The following is a 14,698-nucleotide window of genomic DNA, read 5'->3' on the forward strand; positions in this document are numbered from 1 at the left end:
TGCAGTTTTCCCTAACAGAAAGCAAAATTTCACGCACACTCTTTGTTCCTTCTGGTCGGCCATCTCACTAATCGCCAAAGGGTTGAAACAGGAACGCACACAACAGAGCACCACAGACAAACCACTTAACTCAGACTGATGCCAGCTCACTAACAGTCGCGGGAGACCCCCAGCTAACACAATCTAGCAGCACAACTTGTAACTACAAAGCATGCGTGCGCAACAGATCGTTTCCGGTTATTTTTGGGTCCCCTTTCGTACATGACTCAGGACATGAAAAATGAATCCATATTACAAATGGGGTCTGACAAAATGATACTGAGACATGTATATGAAAAACCCTTCACAGTCAGATTTCCTGACAGGAGTGAATGGGAAGATGGGTTTCGGCCCGATAGAAAAGGGGGACTGATCTGGTATACAGATAGTTCCAAGATAAATAAGGGCACTGGAGCTGGTGTGTACTGCCATGGCACGAGGCGGAAACTTAGTTTCAGCCTTGGGTAGTACACGACAGTATTCCAGGCAGAAGTATGTGCCATTAAAGCATGTCTTATGGAGAATTTAGATAGGAACTATAGAAATAGGAAAATCTACATTCTTTCTGACAGCCAAGCTGCAATTAAAGCGCTTGACAAACACCAGATCAATTCAAAATTGGTCTGGGATTGCCACCAAACCCTCATGGAACTGGCCAAACATAACAGGGTAGGACTGATATGGGTGCCGGTGCATGAGGGTATTGCTGGAAATGAAGCAGCAGACCAATTAGCTAAAATTGGGGCTGAACATCTGTTCATAGTACCTGAACCAGCCTGTGGCATCTCTATAGGAGTTGCCAAACAGGCAATCAGGGACTGGACTAACATAAAATATAAGAAATACTGGAGATCCTTAACTGGACTCAGGCAAGCTAAGGGACTCATATGAGGACCTTCCACTAAAAGAGCGAAGGAACTGTTGAAGCTAAACAGGAACCAGCTACGATGGGTGGTAGGACTACTTACAGGACACTGTCACCTCAAAGGACACCTGTTCAAACTGGGACTAAGTGATAGTCCTACTTGTGAGAGGTGTCAGACAGAAAACGAAACAGCCACACACATCCTGTGTGAATGTGAGGCTTTAGCTTATTTAAGACTGCGCCACTTGGGTCAATACTTTATGGAAGCAAGTGACTATTTTGACACCCCCACGTCCAAAATCCTGCACTTCATCCAAAGCACGGGATTGCTGAGGGAATAATTAAAAAAAGGGAAGCACAACAGACCACTGTGGTCATGGTGCAAGGGCTGAGAAGGCCTACCCCTCATACATTCAATCATTCATTCATTACTCTTTCCTTTCAAGTGTTCATAACCCCAAAGAATAAAGTCAAGTGGTGATCTGGGTTCTGGATTGGCAAAGAGGTGCCCATTTCCTTTTCAACATCTTCACCCACTCTAACCCTACTCAACATTAAATCAAGAATGAAGCTTTAGTTCTGCCAATGCCAGTAATGTTTGACACTTTGAAGGAAAGAATATGAACTGTTGTTCACACAGTTCATCATGATATGTTACACAGTCTGGCAAGAAATAAAATACTGCTTCAGCAGTCAAGAACCACAGACAGAGAATATACTCAACTTCAATAGGAAGTCAAAGCAGATTTATGAGTTCTACTTCATTCATGTGGCATGACTTTCAATTTATCAGTGTAAGTCATTTCATAAAATTATCTCAGACCACTAAGATTATCTGTAAAAATAAAGTGTATACAGTTCAAATATCATTAATACCATTAGTACCTGGGAACAAAAACTATGAAATTCAAATTATGAAATCCTCACTAAGGACTTAACTATTACAAGCAGAAGTTGTACTACTGATGTCAGCAATGTAGTGGACTCCCAAGATATACTAAATGCTTGTTCTAAAATTCTGAAAAATGTAGCTTTTATTATAAATTTTTTAATTTTCTGTCAGATAAAATCATAAATTCAGCATGATTCACCACAACCTAATATCACTGATCATATCATATTAAAATATAAATATGGATCAATTTTTCTGTTTAAAAGAAACCTTATATTTACTGGAAACAAACATTTTCACTGTGTATATATCGTTTACAACAATGTCAATCACATCCGTTGAACAAGACGAATTGGCTGTTTCTCGCCATCCTCTCTTTCTTTACGCTTATTTATTTTGCACTGCAGTGATGCACTCCCTGCACACCAGGGATGACCACTTTTTTAAATCATCTGCGGATAGTTCAACAGTGTTAATACCAATGTCATAATACTGCTGAGATTAGGATAATTTTTTGTGACAGTCATATAAGGTCTGAAAACACAAGAGTTTTCGAAGCGAGTATGCATTCTACCAAGTGTAGAAAGATGCAACAGAGGAAAAATTTGCACATGTTCTTCATAATTTTGAGTATCTCACTGACATTTATGTTCACTTAAAGTATATACAAACCCACTGTTGGAAAGCTAATCATACTACACTCAACACACTGCATAGAAATAGTAACTACTTTTACTTGTATTTTGTAAAAAAAAAAAAAATCTCTACTCTCTGTTTCGAGATGTTTCAAGTAAAAGCTGTTGATCTTAACATGCTTTATATTTTGTCATATATGACTCTATCAAATGAAATGCCATTTTTTTAATGAATATATAAAACTAAATTTGCCTGACAACTTTTGAGTCACCAGATAATATCAAATTTTATTTAAATACAGCCTGCAGATTCAGAGATAAAACTTATGAACATGACTTCCTCTATATGTATTCACTTCATCTACAATGAGCACAAATGCAAAAAACGTTTATCCTTACATTCACAATGACCAAATCACTAAATCATGAGAGCACCTGTAAATCTGTCTGTGTGCCTGTTGTAAGTCTTGTGTTCATGTAGGGCTTCAATCTGAACTCAGAAGTTTCTTGCTGCTGTCTTGGTTCTGCAAATCTCCCAGACACTGCATCTTTCACAGCTTGACGAGCTTGTGCCATCTGCTGTAGGTATTCATGCTTCTTATGTTCCAGTATTTTCCGGCGTTTTTCTTCATATTCTCCCAATCCCAGTAAAGTTTTGCCAGGTGATAAAAGACCAGGATTTTGTGGTGAATATTCCCCAAAACGCACCATTGGTTCTTCCTGAAAAACAATGAAAATTGAGCTGACCCTCCCCTCTTTACCTTTCCTCCTACCAAGGGGAAGACGCCGCTTCCATCTCCTAGTTCTTGCTGTTGTGTCTTAAAACCTCCCGAGATATAAGGGATGTCCAAGCAGTAACAAAAGTTTAACATAACAAATATAATAGAATACAGTACAATAACTCTCTGACAAACAAATAATAGATCACAATAGTTTAGCTAACAATTTAGCTTACAGTTTAGTTTAACAGTTTAGCTAGCTTACAAATAATAGAATACATCATCACACAAGAAAATAATAACCCAATATTTCCCAACCAAAAAATGTAAATATATAGCCCCCAGACTGCCAATACTGCTATTCCTCGTCCTGAACTTTCACGGGAAACCCACCAAAACCGAATTTAGACTAGCCACGCCCTAAAGGAATTTTCCTTGTTACCTATTTACCCCGACTTCTCGTCCTAGAGTGTTCGTCTCTCCCTACCCTACTTGTCTCCATAAAACCAGAACCAGTTGGAGGAGGGGGGGATCACGTGACAGGCCAGGACAGAAGAACTTTCTAGATGCAAGAACTTCCGAGGAGGAGAAGGAAAAGGGGGGGGTTGGAAGAGAAGCCGCTGAATGGAGCCTAAGTAGAACGCATGGCTCAGGATCTCCCCCTTCACAGTAGAACACTCTGTTCCAGGGCATAACTCAAATTTTTCTCCAACACCGTCACACGTCAGATGCATCTCATAACATCACTTGCTGCACTGCGGTTCATATTGATACACACCGCTGCCGAAATCACTAAGTTCGCTGTCCACTGTGAAGTGACAGTCCCCAATGCAGACGTACCCTGGCACTGCCCAGCCAGCCAGTGTAAACACCACTTACACCAGTCCATTATCACAGTCACCCTTGCTACGTCCATACGTCACTCCCGGGGTCTACACAGCCCATAGGGTGTTCTAGGATCATTACCCCACCGTCCGCACCGCAGTCTCATAGTGATACACACGGCAGCTGAAATCACCAAATTGGCTGTCAACCGTGCATTGACAGTCCCCAATGCAGACGTACCCTAGCGCTGCTCAGCCATCAGAGTAAACCACTCCCAGCACCGTTGGAAATAGGGCCCATCTGGAGCACTGGCCGGGAGCAAGCAAGCAAACTGAGAAAACGTCGCAGCGGGGCAGCATATGCCATTTGACGCTGATGAGCCCTCCAACAGGCGGGGGGAGGGGGGTCCCCGCACTTCCCGAAGACATGGCTAAGTGAAGGGTAAGGGTTAAGGAGGACAGGGCTAAGCCTCCAGCTGGAACATACACCATAATCAACATATATAACATACAGGGTGTCCCAGGAAGAATGGACCAAACTTCGGGAGGGTGTTCCTTATGTTAAAGTATGCCAATATAACCCAAAACACCTATGTCCAAAGTTGAACGGTTACGGAGATAATGGCCAGAGAAGTGTCAAACTTTGACCAGTGTTACACACTTGTTGATTACAAAATACATATTAAAACTGGCAGGAATATGTGGATTCTGTAATGTTAATAATGTACGTAACATCAAACTAACTTGTGAGTGACGGAAAGCCATAAAATTGAAGTACAAAATATTCGCTCGCCATGTCATAATTGTCCTTAGGGTTTCCAAGCACTATACATGACACATGACTGGCCAATGCTGACGTAACGTGGCTGACTGCGCTATAAGCCAACCACATAACTGTAATAAATGTACATTCACGGAAAATCTCTTTTGGAATTTCGTTTCCATTATCTCATGTGGATTATTATGGAACCACGTATGCACATTTCGTAAATTAATTACACCGTCCAGGGTAAAAGAGTCCTCATCACTGAATAAAATGACGCTTAACAGTTCAGGATGAGCTTTTTATCCAGTGGCACAAATCCATACGCTGTGCATGGTCGCCTGGTTCCAGATGTTGTACCCTTTGATCATGGTAAGGATTACTCTTCATCACGTAAAGTTCGCCACACCTGCATATGTGATACGCCGATGCGAGAGGCCATTCTACGAGTGGACAGATGCAGACTTCTCTGAACCATATCAAGAATGTTCTCTCGTGTGTCTATCATTCGTACATCCTCCCTTTCAGAGTGCACAGAAACACTCGCAAGAGAACCAGTATCACGCAATGTCTGGTGAATTCGCGTAAATACACTTCGAGATGGAATCCTTCAATCGGGAAAATGCCTTTGGTATTCTTCAACAGCAGCACGTGCATTGCCACTGCAAAATCCACACACAAAATGCATATCACAATATTCCACATGTGAAAACACAAGAGGCATTTCAGCAACTCATCACACAACTAATTTACCACCCATTCACGACCCCGCCGCAACGTAATCTGTAGGCTCTGTATGTAGTGCATGAGCTTACAGCTAGTGTGACTCACAGCATTCAAGGACAAACAGATAAGAGTCTCAGCTGACACGTATATTGCATGGACCCACCAGAAGACCACACTTTTCTCGGGCCATTATCTCCGTAACCGTTCAACTTTGGACATAGGTGTTTTGGGTTATATCGACATACTTTAACATAAGGAACACCCTCCAGAAGTTTGGTCCATTCCTCCTGGGACACCCTGTATAATTGACATGTACACATTGAATACATAATGAATTCAACATACCAAGCTAGATATAACTACCCCGCCAAATATATGGCTTGAGTTGAGATATGTGGGCTTTTCTTATGATAACCCCAGTTTCAGGGTTGGCCAGAAAGACTGTCACCGGCGATACAAACTTAGTAATGATGAGAGGTACAGACCACTTGAGATCAAGCTTGGTGGAGCGCTGGCGTGACTTAGAACTCAGTGGATGCAATCGAACTAAAACCGAGTTCCCCACGCAGAACTCTCCTGGCCTTCTCCCCGCATTGTACCTGGCTGCCACCCTAGCCCGAGCTTTCCTCAAATTAGCGAGGGCAGCCTCCCAGTATTCACCCATATTCTTGGGGTCCTGCTGGAGCTCCAGCTCACGAAATTCCCATTTAAGGCCCAGGGGATGGTTCATCTCCCTCCCCAAAAATAGGGAAGCCGGAGTTGCTCCCGTCGACTCGTGCCACGCAATGTTAAAGGCAATGGCCAACGAGAGCAGATTTTCGTCCCAACTAGTGTGTTGACGGTGGTGATAAATGATCAGTGCAGCCTTCAAATTCCGATTAAACTGCTCAACCTGGGAAGCTTGAGGGTAATAAGGTGAAGTCATGATGTGGCGAATGCCCCAAGAGAAGCACAGATTGTAGAACCGCCGTGACTTGAAGACTGCAGCACTATCGGAAATGATAGCCTGGGGGACGCCAAAAGTGGGGAAGAATTTCTCCACGAGGCAGTTTTCCACTAGTTCAGACGAAATTTTCCTCACTGGATACATAGACACAAACTTCGAAAACCCGTCTAACACCACCAACATGGCTACGTTCCCCCTCCGACTCCTGACAATCGGTCCAAGAAAATCAATAAATATCCGTTCAAGGGGCCTCGTCACAATTTCGCTATGGAGACCCACCCTAGAATCTTGGGCGGGCTTGGCCCTCTGACAGTCCTGACAGACCCTTACGAACTTGCAGATTTCCGACCTCATATTCGGCCAATAAAAGACCTTCACGATCTGGCTAAGCGTTTTCTTTACCCCCAAATGCGCACTCAGCATAGACCCGTGGAAATACTCAAGCACCATGGGCCTGAGTGCCTCAGGAAGGACATAGCGCTTAGCGCTGGCCCAAGAAGGATGATACACAAGAGCCCCGTTAAGTAACTTGAATTGCTTAGCCACAGAGTCATTCTGGGCAACTTTCGTGTATATGTCTTTACAAAAGGAGTCCTTCTCTTGATATTCGCGGACTGATCGGAACGCCTCAGGCAGATGTTGTAAGACCAAACCCGTAAATGTAGGGTCACTCGGGAGGTCTTTGTACTGTCGGGTAAGGCAGTCGGCCACCACATTAGATATCCCACTGACGTGACAGACTTGGAATTTGAACGGCGCCAGACGCAACACCCACCGCCCTATGCGGCCCAATTCTTCAGTGTGCCGTAGCAGCCAGGCTAGAGCTTGGTTGTCCGTTTGTAGAGAAAACTCTTTGTGTTCCAAGTATGTCCGGTATTTTTCACATCCCCAGACCACCGCGAGGCACTCCTTCTCGTGGGTTGAGTATCTCCTCTCGGCTGGGGAAAGCAAACGGCTACCGTAGGCGATCGGAGCTAATCCTTCCCCTTGCCTTTGATTTAGGACCGCGGAGACTGCGACATCACTGGAGTCGCAGATGAGCGTAAATTCACGAGAAAAATCCGGAATCTGTAATACTGGGGGCGTCGACAAGGCTTCCTTAAGCCGTTCGAAGGCAGACTGTTGAGCCTCGCCCCAGATGAACTTGGCGTTCTTGCTCTTCAGCGCATGGAGGGGTTCCACAATCGACGAGAAATGCTCGATAAAACGTCCATAGAACCCTGCCATTCCCATAAATCTCCAAATCCCCTTCAAGTTCCGGGGGGTCGGAAAATTACGAATGGCTTCCCCCCTCTCAGGCAAGATTTTAACCCCTTGGCTCGACACCAAATGCTCCAGGAAGGAAATCTCTCTTTGGGCCAGCCGAAGCTTATCCGGGTTTAAGGTGAACCCGGCCATCGGCCATTTCTAGTCTCTTAAACACCTCTGCCAAGTGCCCGAGGTGCTCGGCCAGTGAGCTAGAGTATACGACCAGGTCATCCATAAAGTTAGTCATGAATTTTTGTTTGAGGTCCCCAAACAGCATGTCGATCAGCCTCGACAGTACCTGGCACCCCACGCTTATTCCCATCTGCAACTTATTAAATTCAAAGAGCCCAAATGGGGTACAAAAGGCAGTAGCCTTCCGGCTCTTAGGCATCAGGAGGATTTGGTAATATGCCGAGTTAAGGTCGAGCACCGAAAATATTTCCGCACTGTGAAAATCAGCGAAGGCATGCTCGACCATCGGCATAGGGAAGGCGTCGAAAACTACCTTTCTGTTTAACAGGCGATAGTCTACTACCATCCTATAATCACAGTGGGGTTTGGGCACTAGAAATGCCGGGCTCGCGTATTGAGAGGAGCTCTTCCTTATCACGCCTTTATCCAGCAGGTCTTGGACTATACCGCGACCGCACCAGAACGTTATCCGTCAACTCCAGGCGACACACCGTGCCCTTAGCAGTGCCCAGTTTATCCGAAAAGAGGGCAGGAAAGTTCCGCATCAACTTGTTAATTTTGGAGGAGTTATGCGGCACTTCTGGCAAGCAGGGACACGTGAAACTACTGACCACATTTTCGGCACGAGGAAACACTTGTAAGGGGCTCCTGCAAGAATCTAGCAATTTGAATTCCAATTCTTTTTCCGGATGGAAGGTGAAACTATATGTCCCGGTCGCGAAATTCATTCGCACCTGGGTCCGCCCCCAGAAAGTCGACTCTCAGAACGCAAGGGACCGGACACTGTTCAAAAATCAAGAATCTAACTTTCCAAGCAAGGCCGTGTAATTTGACCAGTAGAATGACCGCTTCCTTAATATTACAGGGTTCTCCATTAGTCGCCTGGCAACATTCCCCTGTTGTTTCCAATTTGTGAGGCAATCCTAAGTTATAAATTTTGTCCAGGACGTCCCGTCTTACAAAGGAGACAGACGACCCGGAATCAAGCATGGCCGGCAAGGAGAACCCTTTAATATTCAGAAGGGCCCACAGATTACTGTGGCACCCTGCCATCAGATACGGACCTCTCTGAGACCGAGCTAACCCTGGCGCTCAGGGTTGACTCCCTACTCCCGAGCGCCTAGGGCATTTCCCAACAAGACAGGATTGCGATTCATCCGTCCCCGGGGGCAGTTTTGCCGGAAGTGTCCATCCTCGCCACATCTCCAGCACCTCACTCTACTACCGACCTCGCCCTGCGCGGATCCAGTCACTACCATACTATTGGGAATAGTTTCAGCTCCCCTAGGCCGCGAAGTTGCGCCCAGCGACTTACGCTGTTCTTCAACAGCCATCCCTTCGGCCACAGTCGTCGCGAGAGCGTACAAATCCTTCATGGTCTCTGGCCTGGTCGCAAACAAAAGGTAGCCCTTGACCCGACGATGCAGATTCTGTAGAATACGGTGAACCAGCCGAGACTCTCCCCCTTCAAAGCCTAAAATCTCAGCCGCCGCCACTAATGCCATTATATAGCCATTTAAGTCTTCTGATGGTGATTGAAAACGATCCAGAACATACAAAGATAAATACCTCTCCTTCACTCGAGGGGAGAGAAAGGTGTCAACTATCTCGGAGCGAACCATCCCCCAATCGCGAGTAGAATTTAGATGGGCCCCCAAGATCGAAGTTGTTCTACCTGACGTCCTAGCGACCAAGAGAGAAATCAACTTGAAGTCAGTCACTAAGTGTAAGTCGTACACTCCCTTCACTGCCATTAAAAATTTCAAAACATTTTCCGGATCGGTTTCCGCTAAGAAGGGGACGTTTTTCAAGGCATCCACTACCAGTTTCATCTTCATCTTGCTCGCGTATGAACTGTCCTGACTCAAAACTTAAGTGCCGAGGACTCGGTCTTAGATACTAAGGGAGACTTAGCTGCCGTGCTTGAAGAAAGCAGAACGGCTCGATGGCGGCCCACCTCTCCTTCACGCGCTTCCTCAAGTCGTCCAGCGCCCCACCAGCCTCCAGCCCCAGCTGACTGGCCAACTCCTCCAACTGTTGCTTGGACATAGTGTGAAGCCAGGCAAGTGGCATGGTAGCAGGCAGAGAACACAACACAACAAGAGTAAATAATAATAGTACAGTAAACCAGAACTAGGGACACACCGTTAAACCACGCTCTGCTACCATTTGAGCTGACCCGCCCCTTTTTACCTTTCCTCCTACCAAGGGGAAGACGCCGCTTCCGTCTCCTAGTTCTTGCTGTTGCGTCTTACAGTTTAGTTTAACAGTTTAGCTAGCTTACAAATAATAGAATACATCATCACACAAGAAAATAATAACCCAATATTTCCCAACCAAAAAATGTAAATATATAGCCCTCAGACCGCCAATATAGCTACTCCTCGTCCCGAACTTTCATGGGAAACCGACCAAAACCGAATTTAGACTGGCCACGCCCAAAAGGAATTTTCCTTGTTACCTGTTTACCCCGACTTCTCGTCCTAGAATGTTCGTCTCTCCCTACCCTACTTGTCTCCATAAAACCAGAACCAGTTGGAGGGGCAGGATCACGTGATAGGCCAGGACGGAAGAACTTTCTAGACGAAAGAACTTCCGAGGAAAAGAAGGAAAGGGGGGGGGGTAGGAAGAGAAGCCGCTGAACGGAGCCTAAGTAGAACGCATGGCTCAAAATGAAAATATAACACTCTTCATTTATATGTTTACATGTACTAAAGTTTGCACTCTGAAAAAAATTGAGGACAGTTCGATTTCATAATGCAATTCTCTACCAATTAAAAGATATGTGGATGACATGGGGGAATCAGAGGTTCTAAAAAATAGTTTCTAATATGAGAGAGTTCATATATTTCCATTACTAATGGTCTTAGTATCACTGCTGTTAATGCTGAAAATTCTGGACAAAATTAGGTGACACAAACAATTCCAAACAATAACTACATTCTGAACAGGCACTTACTTTGTATTTCTTCTGGTGCCCAAAGCCCAGGCTATCTGATGAAATGCATGAAATTAACAGCTCCTTCTCTCTTTCACAGACACCATCACATATATTGTGTTCCTCTTTACTTCTCTGGCTTCTGTCACTTTCAACATGTACTGGACTGTGATGTGGAAATCTTCCAAGTCCCTTATAATTCTAAAAGCAAGAACTTAAATGTCATATTTTATGGATAAATAATTGTCTTAATCTATAGAACATGCAAAACCACTGAGGTGAACAGCTTACCACACACTGGGATTTACAACTACAGAGCAAGGTCAGCTGAATGTAGGGAATGTGGGAAATCAATAATTCAGTCTATTTTTACTGCACATGTATAAGTCCCTTATCATAGTATGTTACAAAATCAATATCATGGTAAATGTGTTCACATCCTTAGTGGTAATCAGCATATATGTACTTCAGAAAGGTATAAATATGCATTGATAAAGTGGATGCATAACTTTCCATGTGATGGATTGTATGAATCCATACTGCTGTTTGCTGTAAACCAATAGTTATAGTGTACAAGAAATGAACAAAATGATCTGCCTTTAACATCAAGTCATTGAGGACAACAGAAGCATTGAAGTAAATTTCCAGTTCCCAAAACCATCTACACATTCCCCATTTTTAAAACCTCACATTAACTGCAGTATCAAATAAACAAACAACAAACAATCAATCATAAAAATCTTCATTTATATTTTCAAATGTTAGATATCAGCAGAACTTGCTTATTAGTTATTATAAATGATTTAAGACTAATCAGCAGACAACAAAATATGAGAACTGTGATTATGTTCATTGATGATATATGGACACGATTTCAAACTTCATACAAAATAAAATAAAAAACAGTTTGGATTTGGTAATCTTTATACATGAATGAACTACAGAAATCTTGAGTCTCACAGTCTCAGGATAGGCATGAAACAGATTTCATGGAATTCTTTGCAGATTTCTAGACTGATTTCACTTCTACATATCTCCCTTTACAATAAAATTGTGAGGATGCTGCGTGAGATTATGGTAATGCAATGTGCCAGTACAGCATTGCACACACTGGTAATATACAACTGGGTCAATGATTTTGAGGTCCACGGGATCATAAAGCCAGGTGCTGATCTAATGGCCTCCACAAACACAGTGAAAGAAGAGGTCAAACTCTTGACAAAAAATGATGTGATAGCAGTATGGGGAGGCAAAAGAGACGTAGGCAGAAATGAGACCACTGGTGGCTTAAATCGGTTGAAAGACTTCTTCAAGAAAAATAACCATATGAACATCATCCAGATGTGTGTATCACATAGATATGATCTACATTCAGATTCCTGTGTAAACAAAGAGACAGAAGTTGTCAACAGAAAACTGGGTAAACTGGTGAAGGCTTTTGAACATACGGCTTTGATAAAGCTAGATTTAAATAGAGAACTATTTACAAAACATGACCTACACATGAACGACAACAGGGAAATAAGTGATTGTCAAGAAGATAATAAACGACATGCTACATAAAAAAATAGAAGAACCAATCAGCATGATCTGGAAAGAAGATAAAGTAGAGAAATCAAAAGAGAAGCACAACAACCAGATATATGAAGATGACAGAATCAGCCCAGAGTTGAATCAAGATGCAGACAAGAAGAAGACTTCAGAAACCATCCTCTACAAGAAAGGACAAGGTTGGACTAGGTGCAGCACCAGACACAACAGCTGCTACAAGTAAGCCAGGAGGAAGTACATCACCAGAAGAATGTACGAGTATACCATGTCCAGAAAATTCAACAGCTTCTACACCATGTGGGGAATTTACAGAAGACACAGTCCATGAAGAGGCTACTCAACTAGAATACAAAGAAGATACTATCCATGAGGAGGCTGCAGAAACCCAGGGGAACGAAACAGAGAAAACTTCAGCAGACCCATCTCTTAACTGTGCGGTGCTATTTGAAAGAGATCAACAGCAGGAAGTTCACATGTCAACCAGACAAAGGAGGCCCCCAGTAAACCTAAGTAAAGATTTTTTATAGATAAGAATAGTGCTGATAGCCTCAAGAATAATCATGTATAGTCAATGCAAACATTCAGATATTCCATTAAAACATGCAAAGTCTAAATAATAAAAAGCTAAATATGGATGTGCTACTAACAGAAAAAGCACTAGAGTTGGATGTACTATGTATCATCGAACATTGGTTACAGGAATAAGAAATAGGTTATTATAACTCTGAAAACTATTCCCTTATATTGAAATTTTGTAGGAAAAATAAGCAGCATGGAGGCTCATGTAAAAAAAAAAAAAAAAGTAAAGCTATCCCTGTACCAGGCCGTGAAGGCCCACAGGGTTGTGAGACGTTGAGGGTTCCACATTATCTAGACAATCGGCTCAAAGATGGCGGTAAGGTTGTCAGCCTTACGCGCCGGTCGTGCTTTACTCCCCAGGAAGATTATTTAATTAATTCCTGGTACCCTTTTTTGTCAGAGGCTGAGTAAACCCCAGGGCCTAGTGTGGCTGGAAGGATTAGGTCAACTGAAAAAAATCCAATGACCTCATCGGGACTTGAACCTGCAACCTTCTGGCTTGTGGCATAGCCGCTCAACCAATTACGCTACCGCTACCTGATAAACTGAAAATTGCAAAAGTGAAACCTTTGTACAAGAAAGGATCTGATACAGAAGTTGGGAATTACAGACCAGTTTCAATAATTCGTTTTTTTTCAAAAATAATAGAAAAAAATCATACATAAAAGACTTTTATCGTTTTTTAATAATTACAGCATATCACACCCTTCTATCAATCTGTTTCCTTTAAACTGTAGTGCTTTAGAAGACGACTGGATTTACATAAGATTTTCAAAAATTTCTCCCTGCACGTCAACACAATGTGTCGCACACGTATGAAACATGCTCGTAGCATTTCGCAATTCCACATGTTTCTTCCTTATTGTCATCGCCACGTCCAGAATACGTTCAAGCAACGCTTCACGTGTTTGTACCTTTACCTGGTATACAATGTCCTTCATACAGCCCCAAATGCAATAAAATGAAGGGCCCGATTAGCTGATCATACAGAACACCACACCAGACATTGACACTGAATCAGTGTCAGTGAAAATTCGATTCTACCGTGGCACAGGGATTATTGTCTGCCAAAACATGTAAGTTGTGACTGCTGTTGAGCTTGTCCCGTGTAAACTGTGCCTCAACGCAGAACATTATCAGGCGGTACAACTGCCGATTTCCATTTAACCAGTTGCAGAACTGCAGACGAAGAGCATGATCTCCTGGTTGTAGGTGTTGTACTTGCTGTAAATGATAAGGATGCAGCCCGTTCTCATGAAGAGTCCTCCACGACATGGACTGAGAAACACCGAACCGCCGAGCTAGATGTCTTGTACTGGCACGCGGACTGCGCCCTACAGCATAGAGAATGTTTTCTTCTTCACACAATTCATGTTGATTTCGTTTGTATTGTATACGAACGCTGGGGAGAGAACCAGTTTACCTTAATGTGTTGAATGTACTGCTAATGGATTTACGATTTGGAATCCTGCAATCAGGATAACGCCGTCATGTTCAGCAGCAGTGGCTCTCGCATTTCCATCACATACACCCAAAACAAACACCATATCGGCGTATTCCTCAGTGGAAAATGTGTACAGCATCTTAACTTCACAGTCACAAACACGTCCTATTTGTGACTGGAACGCTCTGCCTACCTACGTGCAACATTCCAGCTGGTCTGCGTTATCTGCTGACACAGCTGACTAGAACGCACGGTCGCCTAGTCGGGGGGGGGGGGCATAGCACTGCATTCACAATGATGCCTTGCGAAAATCCATTGTTACTCCGTACCTCATGAA

General features: G+C 43.5%; 1 protein-coding gene across 3 annotated transcripts in view; it reads right to left on the minus strand.

The window, feature by feature from the left end:
• The window catches only part of LOC111873146 (J domain-containing protein DDB_G0295729), a 63,082-nt gene that overhangs the window by 36,340 nt on the left and 12,044 nt on the right, over positions 1–14,698 (minus strand). The window contains exons 2-3 of one of the 3 annotated variants that reach the window (XM_023867596.2): positions 10,809–10,988; positions 2,867–3,151 (exon numbers count right to left, since the gene is read on the minus strand). In XM_023867596.2, the coding sequence (XP_023723364.1) occupies positions 2,867–3,151; positions 10,809–10,988 (465 nt within the window). The other 2 variants (XM_023867598.2, XM_033754984.1) reach the window with 2 other exon arrangements.

This window comes from Cryptotermes secundus, unplaced genomic scaffold, assembly GCF_002891405.2.
Source record: "Cryptotermes secundus unplaced genomic scaffold, Csec_1.0 scaffold259, whole genome shotgun sequence".
In the NCBI taxonomy this organism is placed as follows: domain Eukaryota; kingdom Metazoa; phylum Arthropoda; class Insecta; order Blattodea; family Kalotermitidae; genus Cryptotermes; species Cryptotermes secundus.